Here is a 23,881-nt window from a genome sequence, read left to right as displayed (position 1 = left end):
TTGCATTAAACGGTGACTGCCCTATTTCAGAAAGTTGAAATAGTAATCCAAACTGTGAGCTTAATTGAAACTGCAAACTGTAGTGTCAGTAGAATAGAATAGAATAGAATAGAATATGTTAATGTGAAATTGAGTCCCTGAGGGTGGCAGTAAAAGGGCCAGAGGGTCCCGACATTCACTGATATCTATGAGTATTTTGATGTCTTCATCAGGACAGCAACAGCTTCTTACAAAACATGACAACAGATGTGTCAAAATGCATCATCATCGCCACAACATGCTGTCAATCACACAGAGCCCCAAAGGCGACATCTTTTTTTTTTTTCTTTTTTTTTTTTACAGTGCACTTCTCCTTTGTTTGTCTTCCTCCTTCGGCTCTCTTGTTTCTCTCCTTCATTCTTCTGTCGGTCACCTTACAACGAATATGAACATCTCTCTTTCTCTCTCCACCTTCCTTATAAATGAGGAAGATAATGCCCGCTGCGCCCCGTAAATGCTGCTGATAGGAGGGGGGGTTGGGAAGAAGGAAAGGGAGTACTGGAGGAAACAAGGGGGAAAGGAAAGGACGGAAGGGAGAGAGGAAGGGACGGAAGAAAAGAAAAAAGGGGGAGGGGGTGGGAGTGAGAAAACCAAGAGAGAGGGGTTAGTGGATGTAGCTCTAGCTGTGGGCCGGGGGGTGAGCTACCTAACCCGGGCTGCTCTGCTGAAACATCCATGGGTGGCTGTGTCGGGAGCCACCACGACTCTTCGGGCAGCTTAAATGAGAACTCGGACGGCACTGGAGGTAACTTAGGGGGTTAATCGACGTATTGTGGTGTCTAGAAGCTTGGCTGTTTGAAGGGCTTCCTCCAGGCTCTCTCAATGTTGTCCTGGTTGGAGGTCTTCTTCCCTTCCTCTATATCTGAGCCAGACAGAGCCAGAGACAGACAGAGCTGACCTCCGGAGTAGCTTCCTCCACACAGCCGTTTTTAAAGCGAGAAAAGACACCTCTTTTCCTCATTACTTTAAAAACTGAAGAATATTTACTCTGTTACGTTGCCTTCCTTTGTTCTTGACTGAGCTAGCCGGCTAAAACGTAGCTAGTTAGCTTGCTAGCTTTCTGTACAAGCAAATATGGGTCACAGGCATCAGTGGCATGCAAGGGAGCGCTCAGGAGTGATTCAGTGCGATTTGAATTATTCTCCAACTCTGTCTAACTTCAAGTCACCTTTAGCTCTATATATGATGCATTACGACTAATCTAAGTCTTTTGTTTCCACTATCTGTTCCATATTTTTGGAGCATGTTTTGTAATTGAAAGTGCTGGAGAAGAGGTGCCCCAACCTAAGGGTTGCAGCTTAATGACAGTGTAATTTGACAGTTGGCTGCAGTTACATTTAGTGAGCATGGCCTATGATCAATAAGCACCAATGTGAACTGAACCGGGTATATACATTACACAGAAGACTGCAACAGAATAGATTTAATGTAGTGATTGAGCAGTAAGCAGTGTAGGGTGTGTTGTCAAAGTTTGGGGAGCCGAATGGTTTAAACACAAGTAGCTGTGACACTGGCAAAGGCAACTCATTTCCAGTGTTTGCTATTTCACAAAGGAGATGCTGTTCGGTTACAAGAGGGGCTTATGACAAGCTTAAAGGCTCCTAGATGGAGCTGAGCTGGGACAGCTGTGTTCAGAGTGTATTTATATTAACCAGAGGGATCTTTTAAAATAGGCTTTAATCAAGAAAAAGTGTTGTAGGCAACTCTGTTGGAAAGTTTCCTGCTGGTTTGTCTGGTCTGAGTAGGGGATCCACTGCTGGCCACTGAGTTATTTTAATTACCGGCTGGGAGACAGATCTGAGCGAGGAGGAGGAGACTTAAGGCTTTAGAGATGCTGAGATAAAGCTTGATTTCCTGTTTGTCTTCCTCTTTGTGTCTACATCTATCTTGACAACATCATCAATCTCTTGGACTATTTACTTAACTAGATTTCACATAAGCATTAAAAACGTGGTGTGCAGTACTGTTAGGGTTTATTACGTTAGTGTTATAACAGATGCAGTCATGCAGCTGTAATGTGAGGCCCTTGCTGTTGATAGCAGTGATGAGACAATTAGACTTCAGCATATGAACATTTATGTTTTAATAGAGCAGATGTCATTAGCAAGTTTACCTACCTAATTGTAGTGTAAAAATATAACATATCCTGGCCTACATAAATTCTCCAGGAGTTGTTGAAGCACAGCCAAGTAGGCTAGCATTTAAGATATATTTGTGAATTATTGACATGCACTTGAAGTGGAAATTGGGCTGATGCATAAATACAATGATTCAATATCATAATCTACAGATATTCATTCAGGGATTGAAGGAAAATAAATTTTTGATCAGCTTTTTGGTAATTTTATGTCACTTTTAGCTTTGCAAATCTGATAAATGACTTCTTCTAATTTGAATTTTTTTTGTCTTGATTTGCCTTAAAAGCAAAATGTTAATAGTTATGCTGTGTGTTACATCTTAAACTAATTTTAATCATGGGTGCTCAAAATAGGGGAAAAGGGATTCAGATCACATCATATCTTGTTTCAGTGATTGCAGTCCACCTCGACTGATGGTGATACAGTTTGCACTTTTAAACAGAAATTAAGCTATTAAACCAAAAGCAGATGAAACAAACATTTAAAAATGAGAAATAAATTATATAAATGGTACATTTGTAACTCTCATCTATCTGATGAATGGAAACAAGTCTGGCAGTTAAATTGTTCTATGTTTTTATTTTTCCTGCAGCAACATTACAAACCAATTATATCTTATAAACAAAGGTTTTGGTTTTGGGTTATGTTTAAATTGATTACTTTTTAAGCTGTGCATAACTTTAGTTATTCAAGAGTTATTGGAATTTTAAGTAACCAAGCGTGAAGAAAGTCACACAGAGACTTTATTCACTGTTAAAAGTTCAGTAAAGGTTGATGCCATGTGATCAATGCACATGTACCAGCAGCAGGTGTAACTCAACTCCACATCCTGGATTGCGTACTGAGACACACACACACACACACACACCATGCAGTACCTGTCGTCCCCTTCAGTGGTGATCCAGATTATGTTATTTATCAGACATTCTTCTGCAGATGGAGCACCGTTTGATGCCACAATTACTCTAACTAGTAACCTAACATCACCAGCTTTAGTTGTGTCTGCTCCATATAAAATAATAGTGTATAGTTCCATCTTTAAACTACTTTTTGAGATCATTTCTGCACCTGAGCAACATTAAAAGATAGATGCTTTATTCTAGATATGCTAAGTCTTGTTTTTCTCGTTCTTCACACTCCCAAACTTATTTCTTATTTGGATCTTCCACTGTTTCTCTTTTGCTTTTGTTTTCCTTCTTTGCTTATTTTGGTAATTCTTGCTACTATTTTGTTATACGTCCAATTTTTTTTTCTGTGTTTCCCATTCTTCTTTTTCCTACATATCCTCAATGCATTCACCTCAACCTCCATCATTCTGATTCCTCTTCTGCATTTACTTTCCCACCATCCTGTTGTCTTCTTTCTCTCATACTTGCTCTTTTTTGACCTCACTTTTAGTGGCTCTAGGGCGCAATCAGCCCCTGAAGAGAGAGCGGCCTAAATGGAAAAGTGACTACCCGATGACTGAAGGCCAGCTGCGCAGCAAGAGAGATGAGTTCTGGGATACGGCACCAGCATTTGAGGGCCGGAAAGAGATCTGGGATGCGCTGCGGGCTGCGGCCAGCGCGTTTGAGAGTAACGACCACCTACTGGCTCAGGCCATCCTTGACGGAGCCAGCATCACACTGCCACACGGTAATGCGCATTTTCACTGCATTTCACTAATTTTACTAATATTTCAGTGTTTTTTTCCCCCTTAGTAAAATCGAGGCATTCAGGGACACTTGATCAGTCAAAAAAATGTGTTTTATGTTTGCTTTTCCTGTTACGAAGAGTCAAAAAGGTCTGCTGTTAAGAGGTCACAGGATGTGGGCAAATTATGTCAGAGTCACTGTGATGCTTCTGACAGGATGTGACATACATTTCTGCCACCAGAAAGCAGACCTTAGTACCAGGAGCTACACAGTATTAGATTAGAAGTATTTATAGACTACTGTGATAGTGTTAGAAATGAGAACCAAAACAATACAGTAAAGCTTTGACACAAAGTGTCTTTTAGTTTCCAATTGAAATATGATGCTTTAGTACAATAGATGGAAGTAAACTTTGCCACACATTGACTTTTAATGCAGCTTGGATGACTGACATCCATGTTGTCCTTTTTGCCATCTTATTGTTATTCATTTTTCAGTGAATATGGACCAGACTCTAAACGTCTACATCATTCAGCCAGCAGTTCATAAAAGTTCAAGGCCATATTTTAGACTTCAGCGGTTAGGAAGAACAATATATACCACAAAAAAGAGTCAACTAATATGAACTGAAAGGGAGTGTTTCTGGTCCCCAAAAATAGGACTTAAACAAATAGAAATAAACACTCAGTATACCAAAGACAGTACACACTAAGTACTAAAATAAACAGGATTATATTCTGAATGACAAGTTTGCATAAACCCATAGGATAGGGGTGCTCAAAGTTCCATGGTGTCTTTTGAGTTAGCAGAGCCTGTTAACTTTTTGCTAGTGATCATGATGATCATTTTTTATATATTTTATAACAACATGGATTAAGAAAAACAACATTCAGTTTGCAGTCGACCACGCAGACAAAGAAAAGGCCATTTGGAGGAAGTCTTATGGTAAGATAAGACAGGCCACAAAGAAGAAGACCAGAGGTATGTTTGGGGTGGTAGTGTCATGCTTTGGGAGCTGTTTTCCAGCCTGTGGTCAAGTTTCCATCCAGAACCCTGCCAAAGCGAAGATATATTTATTTAGCTTTTTAGTCTGTGTACATAATGTTCTTCCTGTGTTCTTAGAAAATCCACATCGAAATGAAAACATTTGCTTGATATTTTTTATCTATTTAATATGTGATCCTGCCTCAGTTCAATGAAATAGTTTAAATTCCAGTTTTGTCAGGACATTCATATCCGTATGAGATGTAAACTTCCATAGAAAAAATGTCTAGCGCTGATATTGTTCTGACCCAGAAAGTAAAAAATCTCCATAGTAATTATCAACTACTTGATCAGGCTCTTCATTTGTGCATGCGCGTCATTCCTCATTATTCCTCATGCATACAATCTCAATCATGTTGCCTCAGCCAAGGACTGAGAAGGTCCTTTTTTTTCTCTTTTAATCATTGAGATATAATCCTTGTAAGCACTAAATGGTGTCATAATAAGAATAGAAGGTTAATATGTGAATGAGTTTAACTAAACTTCACAAACTGATTATTTAATTCTTGTTTGAAGTCAAGACTAAATACACGCCTTGCTCTAATAATTTTTATATTTAACGGCACAGCATCATGGGGGCTGTATATTTTAAATTATCATTTTCTGCATGTCAGTTATTTAATTTCTCAAGGTGCAGCCAGCAGCATAAACATTTTCATACCCCACAGCAGCTCCTTTGCAGGAAGCCAGAGATGGACAGTGTTCTGTAAGGTAGTCTCAAAAGATGTGAAACAGCTTTGCTTGAATGCAATAGAAGTGTCTGATAGAACCAGTGACAGGCCTTTTGTAAAGATCGTATTTTGTCCTGCTCCATCCCTCCCAATAGTTTGGCTGGGTCAGATCAGATCCTGCTGGGCTGCAGCTGTGGATTCCCCAGAACTGACATCACTGTTTCACTCCACCAGCACTGCAGTCCAAGGAGCGGGCAGATCAGTAAACATTTTCATCACTCAGAAAATGTTGCCGCTCCATTTTTACTTTTAGACAATGAGTCCACTTATAATCAGTTTGTTTTCCAATTTAATTTTATAATGAAGTACTTTTAAATTTATGATTCTTCTTCTTTCAGTTTAGATTAACTCCTTTAGCTTTGCTTTACCACTCCAACAAATAAACTTAGGGCAAAATGTAAGAAAATTTGTGTTTGGTCTGTTATTTCTTCTTTATAATAACACCAGTTAGTGTTGTATTATACATGGTTGGAAAGGTTGATTAGTATCCTTTACAACAACGATCCATTACAACTTGCTTCTGTGGAAGAAGCATCACCCCAAAATAGTGCACAACTCTCCTGTTGGTGAGCCTTCTTATTTTGAGTTGCTCGGTGAATTGAAGGATTCCATTTTCCCACAGTAGTCACAAAAAACACACACACACCCTGGCCAGTTTTATTCTATTAATTTTACACTGTCAAAGACCTGAGTAGCGTGTGTAATATCCATTTGCAGTCACAACAGCTTGGCACCTCCTTCTCCTGCTGGTCACCAGCCTGGTCCCATTTTGCTGTGGGATGGCATCCCATTCCTCAACCAGGAGCTGGTCAGTTAGTATGGTTGTGTTGGTCACTCTAACACGTACAGAACAACCAAGCTGATCCCACTAGTGTTCAATTTTACTTAAGGTCTGCATTCATGACAGGTTATTGCATTCTCTCAACTCCCAAATTTTACATGTACTTTGTGATGATCCTGGCTCTGTGGGGAAGAGCATTGTAATCCTGAAGGATGGAGTTAGGAGTCTGGAGATATAAGGTGGCTCTAGACTCATATTCTGATATGTCTATGTGTCATTTAGGTGCCAGTCATACATCTCTGACTGAATCACATCTGGAAGTACTTAAGAAACAGGAGTGAATACCAACAGGAGACTACTGGAATATTGCAGAGATTTTGGCACATTTTTAGGATACTACCCACACGTATTTCTGTCTGTCCGCAAACGCACAATCCTTACAAGTATATCTCGCTGTAAAGGTGACTAATTAGACTTCCTAATCATATATAATTCAACACCAACTAGCATTATTAAAGAAGAAAAATAATAAACCAAACACAAATTTTCTTTCATTTTGTGCTACGTTTCGGGAAAAAATGTAAATCACAAACAACTGCTTAACAAATCACTTACCAGCTGTGGCAAAGAAATGTGGCAAAAAATTATAGATGCCGAAAATCAGATTTAGAACAAATAAATAAGAAGACAGTCCTAATTCCAACAAGGGATCATGCTTGGTTTGGTTTGGTCAACCCTGATCTCTGTAGCAGTTCCACAGCTAAGCCTACCCTACCAGCGGGGGTGTAAGATAGATAGTGATAGATGCAGTAGCTACTAATAGCGGCACGACACCTTCTTTAAATTATAAATTAAGAAGAATGAAAAAAAAGTTAAAAAGAGGGGAAAGGCAGACGTCCAGCAGTTTGTGTTCTTTCTTCTTGGCCTGTGGCAACAAAAGAATCCAAGGTATATTTAAACAAAAGGCTTTTCCCACTCTGTTCTTATTGCCGAGTCGTATGAGAAGTGATGACAGTTTTCTTAACATCAGATTGCTGTGTGTCCACTTTGAAGCTTTACATTTTAGTGTTAGATTGGTAAGATTGGGACCATTGGGAAGAGGTGGAGCTGAGAGGAGGACTATGAAGGTGGGGGTGGATGATTGACACCCATCAAACTGAGAGCTAACCAAGCTAACCCGGAGCTAATGGCAGCTAATCAGCGAACAGAGATAGGCAGGCTAAAGATAAGGCGTGCTGTCAGCCAGCTAAAAACCACCGTTGTGTTACACTCTCGCTTCTGCTGGATCCACTTGTAAATAAAAACATGTTTATGTCTGGAAGAATTTTGGCCACTGGGGGCCACCGTCCATTCACAACTGCGCTTGGCATTAGAGGTGATTTCTATGCCGATCTTTACCACTAGATGCCAGTAGTTCTTACACACTGTACCTTTTTTAAATTTTGGCTAAAATGCCAATATTAAAAATAAAACAATAAAAATAAAACAAGTTTAGGTTTTAAGAAGCTTCTTTAAATATAATCAAGTTAAAATATCAGATAATGCTCAGAACAATAAAACCTGCTCCAGACATCACTGATCGAGATATCCATTAGAAAGACTGACTTGTCACTAGACGCTTCCCAAGCATAGAGAAGACACAGCCAAATGTTTCAGTATTTGCATTATTACTCTTCTTCATACTTTATTTATAGATTTTTTTTTTAGTACTTTAGTTTTAAACATGTTTTTAAATGAGAATAGTGAACTACACCTTTTGAAGTCATTGCCGCAACTATTCCACAAGTTAACACCTAACAGAAACACATCTCTGCTTTTTATTTATTTAGTTTTTTGTTGTTTTTTTTATGTGTTCCTCTTAAATCATATTTACTCTCCTACTTCAAATGGCTTCTGAGTACTGTGCCATTTTATATCAAACTAAATCATAAAATTAAAGGCTATTTAAATGAACAAACAAAATGTTGGTTGGTTCTACAAAGTTAGATTGATTTATAATTCTCATAGCTCTTTTTTTGTAACTTAAAAATAGGAAGAGTGTTGATTTTACATGCATTAACCCATATTACTACACAATAAGTCATAAATAGAAGCAGCAGAAAACAATAAAGCATGTATAATGACTTTCTGTTCAGGACATCCTTTGTTTTATAATATATGGTGATGGATTTTGACATTTTCACATTTTTTTTATGAGGCTTCCAACAAAGCTTCCAACTCCAAGAAATTTATTTTCATACACTCTTTCTATATCAATTTCATTAACTCTGATTGTAGCCAAGTTTTTAATTTGTTTGGTGCCAAAAATGATAAACAGTTTGATTTACATAACTCCTTATTGTTAAAGCCTTTTCACACAGTACAACTGTAGTGATGGAAGTATGTCACTGTTTTTGGATTAAAGTAGTGAATGGCTTTTTTGCATCACTGTGGTGTTTTTTGAGGGGGGGGGGTAGGTGCTGTTAAGGTATCACTTTCTGTCCATATTACTATATAGTTTTAGAAGAGGTCATGCTCACTGTTTGTTCTCCACTCCCACACTCCTACAGTGACTCCAGAAACTATTTCCCTAAGCCTCACCTTGACCACAGCTGCTGTCGTTGAGAGAGCAGAGACCTAAATCCTGTGGGCCTCTGCTGACTCATCTCATGCTCACTTTCGACAAAACTCAACCCGCTCTATGTTGAGTGGCATGTGGTTCACTTTCAGTCATGAAATAAAGTTGAGAGTGGTGCCTTGACATTTTAAATGTTTTAAAAGCATTTGAGAACTGGTCTTCTTGCTGTTTTTAGGAGTTTTCCCCTATGTCATGCTTTATTTGTTAACATTTTTAGGATGTCTTCCAAAAAATAAATAAGGTAATAAATGTTCAAAAAGATAAACCAGAAATCAAAAATACTCATACCAGAGTAGAAATGGTGACCAGAAATCCCCTTAAAGACCCTAGGGGGTCCCCTAGTGAACAATATGACCTGTACACCACATCTTATTCCTCATCTATGAAATTTTCTCTGTCTGAATCACACTATGCCAGTAGTGTAATAACTTTTTACATATAAAGAATTCCAAAACATGACATTCCCTCCTGGTTTCGCTCTCAGATCTTTTCTCCCAGTCTTGGTTTTTGCTTGACTCTGATTCTCATTTCTCTTTTATTTTATTACAGCGAAATGGGAAACGTAAGCTTTGTTTGGGGGGGGGTGTAAAGAAATGCGCGACTTTCAGGTATTGATTGCAATATTGGAAGCTAACAAAATAACATTTTTATTTAACAAGTTGTTCCAATAAGTTGTCCACCTAAGGCAAAGCAAGACATATATCGTGATTTTTACCTTGTTATTTTAATTATTCCTTAAATACAAAGTGGAAAATGAAAAACTTTGCAGATGTCCAATTAACTTGTTTACTGCTTTGAAGTGGAACTTCCCAGTTAATCGTTTACTAAAGCGTAGACAGGCATTTTTATATTATTTACTTTGGTGTGTGGGTTACTGTAACCTGCAACTTGCTATGAGGTGATTGTTTATAGCTTCCAGTGTGTGTACGTAAGTTCCATAATCTCACAAATTATGCATTAAATAGATATTACTTCCCTATTTATTGTTAACTTATTCGATTAGATCACAGGGTCAAATACCACTGGATGCTCTTAAAAGCTAATATCAGTGTGGAAACATGGTAAGCAGAAAAAAAAGGGCAAATCTCCATTTTTATTTATTTATTTTCTACCTTTTCTTGCTTATTTCCAGGAGCACTGACTGAATGTTACGATGAGCTGGGGAATCGATACCAGCTGCCAGTCTACTGCCTCTCTCCTCCCGTCAACATGATTGAAGAGCGCTCAGATGAGCCTGACGGTTCCGATCCAGACTCTGGGGCTGCTGACGCATCCACGGGCAGCGCCAGCGACCCGGGCTCAGGTGGCGAGTTCCAGCTCCGGCTCCGGCTCTCCACAGGTCGTGACCTCCGGCTGGCAGTTCGTTCAACAGACACAGTGGGCATGATGAAGCGTCGTTTGCAAAATCAGGAGGGCGTGCCTGCCCCAACCCAGCGCTGGTTTTTTTCAGGTCGGCCACTGACAGACAGGTTGCGCTTGGACCAACTCAACATTTCTAGGGACTATGTAGTGCAGGTCATCCTCAGCCAGCGTCCGCCACCAGAGCCTGCAATGACACCGGGACACACACCAGAGGCCTCTGGGCCAGTGGCAATGGAAGGAGTGTCTGCTCTGCCTCAAGAGCCGACGCTGGTAGAGAATTAAAATCTCAAGCTGTCAGCAAGGAGAGGGCATACCACAGGCCTGGCAGTTTAAAAGAAGGAGGATAACAAGGGACAAGAAAGAATTTAAAGTTAATCCTTCTCTTCTCAGTTGTTTTTGCTGGGTAGGTCTTTGTTTGGGCAGATATTGGCGGTCTGCTGGAACATAAAGACTTGTATTGAGAAAAGACTCTTCCTCTCGGTTTTACACGTTGAAATTTTGAGCTTTTTGAAGTCTTTTTAACTGTTCCTATGGAAACCAAACTACAAAAAGAGAACTTTGTCAGATGGCTCAAATGGTTTTCTTAGCAACACTGAGGTTTGAATGTTTCTGTGTTTCAGTTTCCATTTAAGTTTTGTTTTTAAGGAATTAATTTAGTTTATAAGGCTACAGGGTTCGTAATACATTTTCATAACATTTCAATTCACTGTTGAGAGGGAAAGATTTTCAACAATTTTGTAGCTGCATTGGAATTAAAGACTTCAGTTAGCTGATTATCTCAGCATGCAGATGGCTGTAGAGAACATTTGTATTACTAGTTGGCACACAGATATTTCCTTAAAAAGTCCGAGGGTATGACAGCGTTTTTACCAAGCTCCTGGTGGTTGCAATACTTCACTTATCCCTGCTTCACTGAACAATCAAGTCAATCATGTGATAACAGTAAATAGATAGCCTTTGGTTGTGAGTGTGAATAAGTGTGTGTGTGTGTGTGTGGATGCTCATATGATCAGAACACAAACCACGCCTATTCATGTGGCAAAAGGATGGACATCAGGAACATAGTTGCATATTTTGATTAAAAATAGAATGTTTTTAATTAAAATTGAACATTGTTTATATTACTTGATTTCTGTCTGATTATTTCATTTGAATATTTTCTTATTTTATTGAGGATGTGAGACAAAAAAAAAAAAGCCACCGTGTTTGGGCAGTGTCATTTAACTTCCGTCCAAAGACATCCCAGATTACAAAAGTCACCCAGCATAGACAAAGCCATCTCAGTCCAGTTCAATGTAAAACTATTATATTCCAATAAAAGGGAACTGATTATATAATCTACATTAGTCCTCTTCAAAATGAATGTGTTCATATAATGCCAATTCTTTGAAAATAAAACAAAATAAGACAAAAAACCAGTCAAGGAAACCAATGGATTCCATCAAATCCTCTTAGAGTAAATTTAAATCCTTGATCCTAAACATGCCTGAGAGGACAGGTGACAGTGGAGAGGACGAACGTCCAGCAGGAACAGACTAAGAAAGGGCAGTTATCTGCCTTCACCAGTTAGTGGTGGAGCGAACAAACAGGACGTTTTAATGAGCCATAACTTTAGCCCAGGGGTATTCTACTAAGAGCAAAAAAGGAACACAAGCAATGTCACATCTTCATGGTGCTGAAAGTTGCTCAGTGTATCATGATATCCCCCAGCAGCCAAAGCCTACTGCAGCATAACTAAAATGATCTAGTGCAACAGAACAAAGTAGTTTCCCTGTAATTTCCCCTTTTCCTTGTTTCACCTTTCTTTATAGTCCACTTGCTCTTATCAGACAGAACATGATAAATTCATTGAAAAAACACTGATGCACAAAGGCTTGGACAGAAGGAACTGCTGTAAATCTGCACTCAGAGTGTTGTAGTTTACTAACATGAAACTCAGTCTGTGAAGATGCATCAGGCCCAAAAATAGTTCTTCAATCATTTCATTATCTACACCACTTAGTCCGATTCAGGGTCTCGGGGAAGCTGGAGCCTATCCCAGCAATTAGCAGGCGAAAACTATCAGTCTTCAAAACCTATCAGTAGAAAAAGTTTTGAGTCAAAAACTGTTTCTGAAGATAGCGTGGAGCTGCAAAGGCTGCTGTTTTTACAGTTCTCAGAGCCTTGCCCCCCAAATTTTTAAGCATCTATCCCAGATTATGTTACTCCATTACTACCAATCTAATTATGTATTAAAACCCTTACTCTGCATTTTTAAGGAGTCTCTAACTCAGGGGGCAGGCACATCAGAATCCCATTGTTCTCCAATCCAGTCACCTTGGGCTTAATATATCCACATGTGTTCTCAGTATTTGGCATGCATACATATTTTACCATTAAGTGCAATATATATATATATATATATATATAGTTATAAGCTTTTCAACACATATACATATTTGGTTATGTGTTTTACGAATGTAACCTTTAGTAGCCATAGAGCGAGCGTGTGATAATCCTTTATACACAGGCACTTTTGGTCAGACATAGTAAATTATATGATTGTTTTGCACAGGTCTTTGATGTCCCTTGTTAACCATTTGCAACTTATCTTCATTTGATAGTCCTGCTATGTTCTTACATTTTAAGAACTTCCAATTCAGTCGGACAAGGTTTACTATGGGGCTGGGCACGTGGTCATTCTCTCACCTAATATGTGATCATACTCCAACTTCATGCATTTATGTTTACAACAAACCTGCTATAACACTGCAAGGAGATTTTGTGGCCCTGTTATAAAAGCCAGCGACTGTCCTGAAAGAGGCTTTGTGTTTTTTTTTCACTACACTCACACAGTAGTATTTTAAGGAATGTCATCCTAGTTTTTGGTTTTTCCTTCCCGAGTTCTCCAAAATATTACACTACAACAGCTTGAAAACAAATTAAATATCAATCAGTCAGGAATGTACCCATGAATGGGGCTTCCACCTGACATTTGGAAGTAAATGTTAAAAGTTATGCCATTTAGGAGTTGAAGACGCAAAATGGAAAATAAAATGAGTGTAAAATCCATGTGGTATTACATAATCAAACCACAGAAGCTGAAACAGGGGAGTCGCTTCTTTTTTTTTTTTTTTTTTTTTTTTTTAAACACATGGGACTAAAATTAGACTGTAATACTTTCAATGACACATCAACATGTGTATTTGAAGTGTGTTGAGTTTTACTTGCATTTTCACTTAGAAGAAACAAACTGGGATTGTTTCCTTTCAAATGAACACACTGGGAGAAAAGAGGTGATTTGATTTAAAACTTCAGAGCACACACTCACTGAGCAATACTCATCTGTTATCTTTTTTCATAAGCTGCAAGACTGAATTAAAAAAATCCCTCTATATTTAAGCTAAAGGTGTACCATTTATAAGAAATAGTCTCATTACAGAAAGACGAGCGCTAACATAGATACAATAAATGTTAAAGACAAAGCTAAAAAATAAATAATGTAATAAAATAATAAAAACTCCACTGATCATTACATTGTGTTCAGTTACTGATATTAGTACTTTTTTCATGATAGTCAAATAATGTGTTTCAAAACCATCTCTTGCATTAGTTAATATTAAGTTAAAATGGATATTTTGCTATTTCATCCTAATGACTTTCATCTTGCTATGGTGGAGTCAGATGTTTTGATGTTCTTGTTCCTAATATTCTCATGACCATTTTTCCAGGGTACCTGTTCTGTATTTCCCGATGACCATACTTACACTTTGTCATGTGTACTTGAGCCTCTTCAGTTCCCTTTCTTGTTGTTCTTACTTCCCTAATAATTAACAATGTGGCTATGCAATAATGACGCTCAGAATGGAGTGGAATATACTGCAGCACAATAGGAATTATTCCTCTGTTAAGATTTGTCATCTTCCACATGACCCAGTAAACTGAGGTGAGCAAAGGCCGACTTAAATGTCAGAGGTGAATGTTCACAGTAGATGAAGATTTACTTTTGATCTGTTTTTATGCTTCAATATTTGTTTAGTTACTCTGACATTTCCAGGGGATCAAATTGCTCTGGTCATCATCTGTCATACCACAGGTAAGGGTAAAGCTACAGGTTTATTTTACTTATAGTTCCTCTCACATGGGGTGAGGGGGTTCTTACATGGGGTGAGGTGGTTTCAGTCTTCTGCTTCTGCCATATATAAATACTGCCACTGAATGCAGCACATCACACAACCCTCTCACTGGTCTGATAACAGGATCAAGTACGGAAGTGAAGGTAAGATCAACTATATATGTATATATATATATTTGTTTTTTTTAATTTATTTAGTTATATTAACCCATAAGAACCTGACGTGACATATTTCTTACATACATTTTGCTTCAATTTATGGTATAAACTTTGCTCAGAATCCTGTTGAACACAATCTGATACTTGTCTTCTGCCCCTTAATAGATACCAAGAAGCAGAAAACCACATTATAATATTTTTTATATATCACATGGTAATAAATGTAGATATCCCCCCCAAAAATGTTAGTTTTTTGTTACATTTCGTTAAAGGGTCAAATAAAGACCTCACATTTTAAAAAATTGACTTTTCTTACCTTTTTTTCATGGGTCGGGCCTTAATGGGTTAATCCTGATATGTACATAGAAAAGTCAGATTTCTTTTAAGGAATCTGGCAGTTAAATACTATATGAAAAGATATTTGTTAGTGAATTCAAGAAGTAGTGATAATAATTTGATCATTCTAACAAGTTAGTTATGAATGGATAAAGCTTCTGTTGTTCTGAAGCTCATGTATAAATTTTTATACATACTATATATATATATATATATATATATATATATATATATATATATATATATATACATACATTGTTTATACATATAGTTTAATCGATTACTCATTCACTTAATTATACATATACACTGTGATTGTTTCACCTCCCATTAGCTGTCATTGGATCTGTTTTGATCATTGACCCCAAAAAATAGCATAGCATGCTTTGGGGTCAGCAGATAAAATCTCTGTACAAAGTTGTTCTACTTTTGTTTGTTGGGCTTTTTTTGTTCTTAGTAAACTAATTCTCAATTTGATTTCTTAAACAACCCAGACAAAGAAATCTGTCAACATATACAAGCTTGCAATATAATTTTGTGAAGCACTTATGTGCTTGGGTATTTGTTAAGTTTTCAATTCTCTTCACCATCCTTTTTTCTTCTTCTTCTTCTTTGCTAATAGTTCTCTTAACTTTTTTTTTTTTTACAGATGCATTCATTATTCCTTATATTTCTTTGTGCTGGCCTATGTTGTGCCACTTCTGACAGCCAACCAGAAAATCTTGAGATTCTCATGGATAATGGTCAGTAACTCCTTCTCCACCCAATAGCCTTCAAACCTTCCCTGTTTAAACTTACATAGAGAAAATATAGACAAATATTTTTTATTATTATTTATGCAGTTCTGGTCCTGAGGGTGCCTACTGCTCATGGTACGATGACAGAAGTTCCTCTGACTTGTGGAGACGCTTATCAGAACAAACCTGTGTTTTGGAAGAAAAACGGTAAGAAAAGAGAAAAAACAGAAAAAACATTTTTTCAACCTTTTTTTATGTATTTGAATCATTGACATCATTGCTTTTTGTCTCAGGTAAGGCGTTTACGCCAGCTCTCGAGGGGAACAAGGTCAAAGTTCTGGTGAAAGAGATGAATGGAGGAAACTACTCTTGTCACTTACATTTAAATGGAGAATACCTCAACCACACTGTGGTCATGGTCAGACTAAAACCAGATAACAGGACTGTCATACTGGAGAAAGAATCCCCTGCAGAAGGTGAGATAAGATGGAAGGAGGATGAAAAGAGAATTAGAGGGAAAGAGGTAAGAAGAGGAAGGAATAAGAACAAAGAAGGTGTACAGTGAGAGAAAAGACAGAAATAAAGATTTGCTTTTATTTAGACATGGCATGAGGCTTTCATTTGGGAAGACATGGGCTCGATGTCACTGAGTTGCTGAGATAAGAGTGATGGAGAGAGAGGGATAGTAGATTGGGGTGGGGAAGGAGGATGTTGGTAGAGGTGGTCGAAAATCAGACAACATAAATGGGATTAAAAGGACACCAACAAGTTGTGAAGATGCACAAAACATTCTAAAAAAAAAGGGGGTCAGGTTGAAGAAATTGCTGTCCAGGCGGAGATATTTTTTTATGTATTTAATGCCACAAGATAGTTAATTAAACTGGTTTAATATATATATATATATATATATATATATATATATAACATCAATTTAAAATAGCTTCCCCTAAGCATTTTGCTCCTCTTACTAGCAAATAAACAATATTACCATCCTACAGCTAAACTCACATGAATTTATTTATGTTGATTAATGTTTGAAATACCAAAGTGTTTGACAAACCAAGGAGAGGCAGAAACTGACACTGTTGCTGTCCCTTCAGGTCACATCCACTGCTCAGCACCAAACTACAATGGCTCCTTTCACTGCACCTGGAAAAGAACACAGTACAGAACCCATGCTGCTGTGCTCCTGGTAAAGGCTGAACGGTAAGGACCAACACGGTCATCTTGCAGAAATATATCTCCTACATATCTAAAGCAAGCTTATACTCCAAAATCATCACTGCAAAGCCACCTCTGTGTTTGGTTTCTGGGTCTCCTGAACATTTGAGCTGTTTCAGATAGTATTTTAACAGTTTGTGCTGAATCCAGTTTTACAGAGGAGATTCCCTGCGTGCTGGATGCTGATGGATCAGGGGTTAGCTGCCAGGATGCCAGCTGCTCTTACAACGAGGAACAACACCGCATCTCCCTCACCATTTACATGCACAGCTACTCTCGTCTTGAGGGCTACACAAAGTCTTTCTACCTGAGAGACATTGGTAAGTCATTTTATTTAAATGTCCTGTTTGTTTTAACACACATATACAAGGAGAATGGGCTGATTATTTTTGCATGCATAAGGAGAGCTTTTTGTGGTATTTTATTACTCATGTTTTGGTTGATCTACATAGGGTTGCATTGTTGTATTTTATCCATCTATTCTGACTTGAGTTATCCTCTTTGCAATGTTTCCCTCCTTTTCTTCGTATTATCTAGTAAGGCCAGCACAACTCCCTAATCTGCATATCAGTAGTGGCAGGGTGTTCAGCTGGGACTATCCTGACTCCTGGGAGAAGCCCTGCACCTATTTTGGTCTTCACTTCCAGGTCAAAGCTGTCCCCAGCGGACATTTCTGTCACAGTGAAGAGTTCATAATGGTAATAAATCTAATTCAAATGCATGCCTTGACTTCTAGTTTAGCTGTATTTCTTTGACTTTTAAATGTTACACATTATTTTGTGCAGAATAACACCACTGATAAAGCCCAGTATGAGGTCAACATCAAAACCAAGAAGTATGTTTTTTGTGTGCGGGCTCAGGATAAGCACACCATGGGGCCATGGAGCCACTGGAGTCAGTTCAAGTAAGTATATTGCTCTGACCTTTGGAAGTAAGAACAGCTTGGTACTTAAGTTAAAAGTGGTGTAAAAATGTGCGGTTTTCCTATATATGAAGCTAACCGTTTCACTCCAACTTATCTTTTTTCCAGAGTGAATAAAAATGACGTGAAGTACTAAGGTCTGTCACTGCACTGCAGCCATGAAAGAAGAAAACTTGGACTAAATACTCTTTCAGTTCTCACCTCTTTTATTTTTTGATGTGATGCACAGAGTGAAGTGGATGTATACATGTACAGTATTTATTCATCATTCATTGAAGTTTCCTCTGGAACTAAGGTGCATTTTTTAAAGATGCTTGTTTTTCTTGTTTAAACATTTTTATAATCTGATTAAAATAAATGAGCATTTTTACATATTATAACTTATTTGTAACTATCTTTAATAATTTTCAACTGAAGGTTTAATTACATTTCATAATAAAGATTTGAGCATCTTTATTGACTGCACTGGTTGTCCTTGTTAAATTGTAAATAACTGTAAAAGATGTTAACACTTAGTCACTTGTTTTGAATGACTCACGGAGAAATGACCAACAGAGACAGATTAAGTACAAAAAAAATGTTTATTGTCCTATTTACAGCCTGGATGTCAGGGACATGATGTGAAACTCCAAAAAGGCAGATTAGGAGTTTATCTTGAAAAAAAAAGAAAAAATAAGGAGCTTCATTTTGAGATAATCTCTTGTCAAAGTCTGCCCCCTAAATGTCCCCTTCTTCATCCATTACTGAAGACATAATAAATTCTGACATATTCCAAATGCTAAAATTAAAAAAGTAAACGGATTATTCTGGGATCTCTCGTCCACAGATTTCATACAGAAAATACAGAATTTACTCACTTCTGTATCCAAAAGACATACCCATGTTTGAGTGTTTGTGCAGCAACGTAGTGGAGCCCGCATGTAAAAATGACATACACAGAACAATACCAATGAATTTCTGGGCAAATATACACAAACGGTCACACAGTCGTGGAAACCCAACCAGCTATGAACATAAAGTTTAGAAATGTACCACTTACTCCATCCCGCAGGCATGTTAATGAGCCCTGCATACAAGTATCAAAACATGCACTACAGCTAGCTGTTTTGATGGAAATATTCAAGCTATAAACCAGTACCAAGATGTGCACATTTAAATCTCACAGTAGCTTTAAAGGTTATTGTGAATTGTTGCATGTCAAACTGTGTATGTTGCTTCTGTGCAATGCTTAAGGACGTGGAGCCCACTGCACTTTGATACTTGATATATAACTCACAACTTCCTGCAGAGGAGGTCAACATCAATTACTGAACCAGGATGAAATGCTTTTTTTTCCTTGATATAGCAAAGAGGTTTGATAGCTACACCAGAATACCAATACTTTTTTTAGAGAGACAATCAGCTCCACTCTGTTATGTAAATAAGTTGTCACAGTCATCTGGAAGACCAATCAGGCAACTGCAGACCTCAACACGTGTGTAGCTGGGGTGGAGTTTTTGTCTTCAGAATAGGCATATTTACCTTCCTTGAACACTAGCATTATCTGCCACTGTAGTAACTGCAAAGGATATATGGGAGGGGGGGGGGGGGGGTCCAAGACAAGGGAGAGAACATGCAAATATCTAAATTGGGGAGTCTGTGTCAGTCCTGAGCTTGAATGTTTTTGACTGACTTGTAACAGACAAGCTGATGTGTGTGCGTTGTGAGTGAAAACTGGAGGATGTTCAGCTCAAGTGTTTGTGGATGATGCAGTCTCTTCTCAATGGTGCTGCCTCTTAGATAGGTACCTGCACAAGCACACATGCACAAATTCAGTACATTTTTCCAACATGGTGTGGAGAACTTAAATGGATTTAGACTTTGTGTTTTTGTTCTTAGCTGTACAGTATGTATGAACTTTTAGGCACTATACTTCTACTTGTTTAAGACAGTTATGAAGCATAAATTAAGCATATGCACACCTACCTCTCCCAATGTTTGTGGCTGAGACTACCGAAGTCATCAAGCTTTGCGATTTCTTTTAGGTATTGAGCTAGTTTATAGAGCTCCCTGTCCTTCTCCCTGTTGAGGTGGGCCTTCATGAAGGGTCGGATCTAACATAAATTCACAAAGTTAAGTCTCTACAAAATATGTGGACAACTTTGATGACAAGGCTGAGCGAGGAGCAGCCTACCTTTAGTCCATTCTGTGGGTTCATTAGGAAGTTTCGCCCAATGTCATCAAACATGATGGTGTTCTTCCTGTTGTAAAATTCTCCGTACTTCCCCCATATCACTCCTAAAGGCTTAACCTGGGTTGTGCATGCCAACAGACACAGTATATCAGAGCGTTCCCCTGCTCACAAATTATTTAAAAACACCCGAAAGAGGCATGCTACTCCTGCCTGTGTGCATAAGTGGCCAATTCTCAGACTGATTCATCATTCCTAACATATCACACAGTCACTCCTCCAGCTTTGGAGGGCTTTTCAGATTATAAACAAAAGAGAAAAGCGAGGGATGCATATCTAAATCTGCACCTTATGTACAGAACAGCCCTGAGCATTGACACTTGACATGCCTGATACACATAGAACTACTGTTGCAAGCCAAGATAACAGAGGAACAAAGTGGTATTCTTCCTTTGATCAAGTTTCATCTTCACTGCACGTTCAATGCAATCCACCTAAAAAGTGAAAATGATCACAAAAGCAAAATCCAAAACTAAAAAAAAGAAATTACATTAAAAACAAAAAACAAATATTTGTGAATAAGGAGCCTTTTGAAACAGGAATGAAACGGCTTAATACTTTCAAATGTGTGTACCAACCTCCACCACCCCTCTTTTAGGGGTGTGTACTGTGATCATCGCCGCACTGTCCAACATGAATGTGATCTTGTAGTTAGGGTTGTCTGTCACTCCCAGCTCCTGAACACACACACAGAGTAGTGTCACAATCTAAGCTTAGCTACAACCAAGTAAAATTGATTAACACTGCCACCTTCTGGCAAAAAAGAGTACAACATTAGTTCATGCTCTCATTTCTGATTTAATTCATGGTTCAACTGGTCGACATTGAAGCAACTACAAAGGAAGTACAGATGACCTTGGGATGGATATAATCAGCTTTAGAAATAAATGATTATGATTAGTTTAGGGGAAAAATGGTTTGGTGAATGTTTTTGTGCTGACCGTTATGGATAAAGAAAAGTAAAGTGGAATACTTACTTTCATTTTGGCATCAATCCACTTCATACTTGTAGCAGCTGCAGAAAGAACATGTAGATTAATAATGCAAAGGATCATGAAATAAAAGAATAAACATACAACCTGTACAGCTCCTGTTTCCTTTTTACAATATGAAGTATAATCACAAATCAGACAACAGGTACAGGACAAACACCACAACTAATCATACACATGATCTCTATTTGAAGATCAACAGATCTCTGAACATTAGTGCAGCATCTGAAGATCCATTTTCTTTTGGTTTGTTCTGCAAGTGAAGCGGATGACCATTTTTTCTGTTAAACTGTTAAATAATTAGCCTAGAACAGAAAGCAAATATAGAACTATTTTCTGTGTCGTTAAAGAACAACAACAAAAAAAAAAGATACATACACCAAATGACAATATCATAGTCCTCATATGCACTTGTCAGAAACTCATGTAGGTATGGTCTCATCAGCTCCTGACCCGTTTCTGCACATGACTTGTGATCTAAACACACACAGAATCAATTCAGTTTCAATACTAGACAAGCAGCAGATAAGCTGACTTGCACACAGAATCTAAAAGTAAACTGCAGGAATAATATGATGATGCACAAAAAAAAGAAAGAAAAATAACTATCAGACAACTTACCAAATAGTGTGTAATCCACATCTAACACTAGCAGCTTCTTGCCTTCTCTGGGGGGGTTCATTTCCTCCACCTTGTAGTCTTTTACTCTACGGGCTATTTTAGCAAGGTTTTCCTCTCTGAAGACAACGGACAACATTTGTTAATCAAACACACACAAGTACAGGCTAGGACTGCAGCGATTAGTCGATGTTGTCGAGTGAGACATTGTCTTCTAATCCTATCTCTGCTGAGAGTTGCACATGAACAATAAAGTCCGCCAGGAGAAAATTATGGTGACGGACTAGGGAACAAAACAGCAGCAGAAAATGTCAAAAGTCTGGGATAACTTCACGTTAAACTTACAAAATAAATTAAATACATATGAGATTTGTAAAGCGGACCTTTTGTACCACAGAAGTACGTCTGCAATGCTCGAACATTTAAAGAGGAGGTACGTCGGATTTACATAACAACCTCATTTCAAAGCTGAAAGTGAAATAAGATCCATTTATAATAATCATGAGATACATAATCCGATTGGTCGACTAGTCGTTTTAATAGTCGGTGACTAATCGACTATCAGAATAGTCATTAGTTGCAGCCCTAGTGCAGGCAGATATATAGTTCTGGACACTCTACCTACAATTCTAACAACCTTTATAGTCAAAGACACAGTATCTTACCTGTTCTCCACTTCGATGACCTCCTCCTCAATGTCAAAATCATTGACAACATCATCATTCTCTGGGGGAGGGGCTAAAACCTCTTCCTTCACAAAACAAGACATAGGAAGAGGAGTCATGCGAGATAACTTCAAAGATCATCACCTAGCACATGGTAACTAACTAGGTAAATAACTAAAAATCATGGGTTGTTCTTTATGTCAATACCATCTTTGGTAAAACCTGAAAATTAATGACTTGCTCAGGCTGCAGGTTTATAAGAAATAGCAAAGCAACTAAATCCCAATAAACTTATCCACTCTCACCCCTCCACCTACCAAGCTCTCCTCTCTGGTGCCCATCATCATGATTTTGGTATTAGGCTTCAGCTTCAGTGAGCCCAGCTTCACCTCATCCTCTGCAGGTTTACCTGGAGGTGAGAATGAAAAAGACAAGGAACAGAAGATGAGTTAATACACACTGTATAACCTTTCATTTTAATTTTCTTTCTAACTATTTATTATTATTACTGTTGAGTATATATTCTTTTTTATCAGGATGAATTTATTACACAAACAGAACAAAAAATGCTAAGACATTTCTAATGTATTGTATTATATACATTACATACACTGCCTTGGCCAGCAAATGAACTTATCAGTGAGACCCTCTTACCTTTGACCTTGAGTCCCAGTAGTTTCTGTCTCTCTGGTAGCACCCCAGTCAAGGTCTTAATGGACTGTTTCAGGTCCATCACAGTGTCCTCCTCTGACAGAGAACTGATGGAGTATTCCTGTCCTCCCCACTTTATAATCACTGATACTGACATGGCCCACACAATGTCTCCACACACATGCACACGGCTGCAGCTTAAGTTAGGTGTGCACGCGCACGTGAACACACCTTTACGCCAATATTTCCTACAACAGTGATAAACATGCACACGCACACCTTGCAAAAAGACGGCAAGGGGCAAAGTAACAGATGAGGTGTCAAGATTCCACACTGTAACTGACCGCAGCTTCAGACAGAGCACAGAAAGTAGCAAATGAGGAAACACAGAGATCAAAACACGACGTCACTGTTGTTGCTGTGTTGTTTTTGGCTGGATATTTTGATACACGATGGCTAAACGCCACCTAGTCTGAGAAGACACTTTGAATGCCCCTGACTATTTTTAGCATGATATGGCTAACACTGACTAGCAGTGATGTAAACACACTGAATACTCCGCTAACTGGCTAACATTAGCAAACTAACCGCAGCGGTTTAGGTACTCTTACCTGTCAGAGAAAGTTAATCTACAATACTAAACAACCACTGTCACATTTCATGGAAATGGTTAATGAATGAATGAAGTTTACGGTTCAGCTTCATTCATCGAGAGGCGCACACTGCTCTTCCTGGCGTTCAGAGCCTTTCCGGTAGTGACGTACAAAATAAGCTTTGTTGCTATAGTGACCGTTTCTCATCAGATTAACATAAATGGGTAATCGGTTCAAGATGCCTTAAAAAAACATATTGCACATTCAGCGAATACCACATAAGATTACCAGCACTGA

General features: G+C 38.2%; 3 protein-coding genes across 4 annotated transcripts; 2 read left to right on the top strand and 1 right to left on the bottom strand.

The window, feature by feature from the left end:
• The first annotated feature begins 619 nt into the window (after window positions 1-619).
• On the top strand, window positions 620-11,470 carry ubtd2 (ubiquitin domain containing 2). Its single transcript, XM_042008406.1, has 3 exons — window positions 620-784; window positions 3,576-3,812; window positions 10,117-11,470. The coding sequence occupies exons 1-3, from the start codon at window positions 715-717 to the stop codon at window positions 10,626-10,628; spliced, it is 819 nt and encodes a 272-aa protein (XP_041864340.1). The 5' UTR covers window positions 620-714; the 3' UTR covers window positions 10,629-11,470.
• A 2,691-nt stretch (window positions 11,471-14,161) lies between these two features.
• On the top strand, window positions 14,162-18,332 carry il12bb (interleukin 12B, b). 2 transcript variants are annotated; one of them, XM_042009206.1, is made up of 11 exons: window positions 14,162-14,271; window positions 14,365-14,421; window positions 14,550-14,604; window positions 15,605-15,698; window positions 15,798-15,899; window positions 15,986-16,168; window positions 16,793-16,898; window positions 17,064-17,233; window positions 17,451-17,611; window positions 17,699-17,817; window positions 17,944-18,332. In XM_042009206.1, exons 4-11 carry the CDS (start codon window positions 15,605-15,607, stop codon window positions 17,969-17,971), a joined length of 963 nt encoding a protein of 320 aa, XP_041865140.1. In that variant the 5' UTR covers window positions 14,162-14,271; window positions 14,365-14,421; window positions 14,550-14,604; the 3' UTR covers window positions 17,972-18,332. The 2 variants fall into 2 exon arrangements, with proteins under 2 accessions (XP_041865140.1, XP_041865141.1); XM_042009207.1 differs by having other exon boundaries at window positions 14,365-14,604.
• A 65-nt stretch (window positions 18,333-18,397) lies between these two features.
• On the bottom strand, window positions 18,398-23,733 carry ublcp1 (ubiquitin-like domain containing CTD phosphatase 1). Its single transcript, XM_042009208.1, has 11 exons — window positions 23,603-23,733; window positions 22,995-23,270; window positions 22,658-22,749; window positions 22,341-22,426; window positions 21,679-21,794; window positions 21,436-21,534; window positions 21,043-21,080; window positions 20,644-20,742; window positions 20,009-20,125; window positions 19,801-19,928; window positions 18,398-19,622 (listed from the first exon to the last, which is right to left on the bottom strand). The coding sequence occupies exons 2-11, from the start codon at window positions 23,146-23,148 to the stop codon at window positions 19,595-19,597; spliced, it is 957 nt and encodes a 318-aa protein (XP_041865142.1). The 5' UTR covers window positions 23,149-23,270; window positions 23,603-23,733; the 3' UTR covers window positions 18,398-19,594.
• Window positions 23,734-23,881: the final 148 nt, after the last annotated feature.

This window comes from Melanotaenia boesemani, chromosome 15, assembly GCF_017639745.1.
Source record: "Melanotaenia boesemani isolate fMelBoe1 chromosome 15, fMelBoe1.pri, whole genome shotgun sequence".
Taxonomy (NCBI): domain Eukaryota; kingdom Metazoa; phylum Chordata; class Actinopteri; order Atheriniformes; family Melanotaeniidae; genus Melanotaenia; species Melanotaenia boesemani.
The sequence above is the reverse complement of the archived record's forward strand: the minus strand, read 5'-3'. Positions and strand labels throughout refer to the sequence as shown.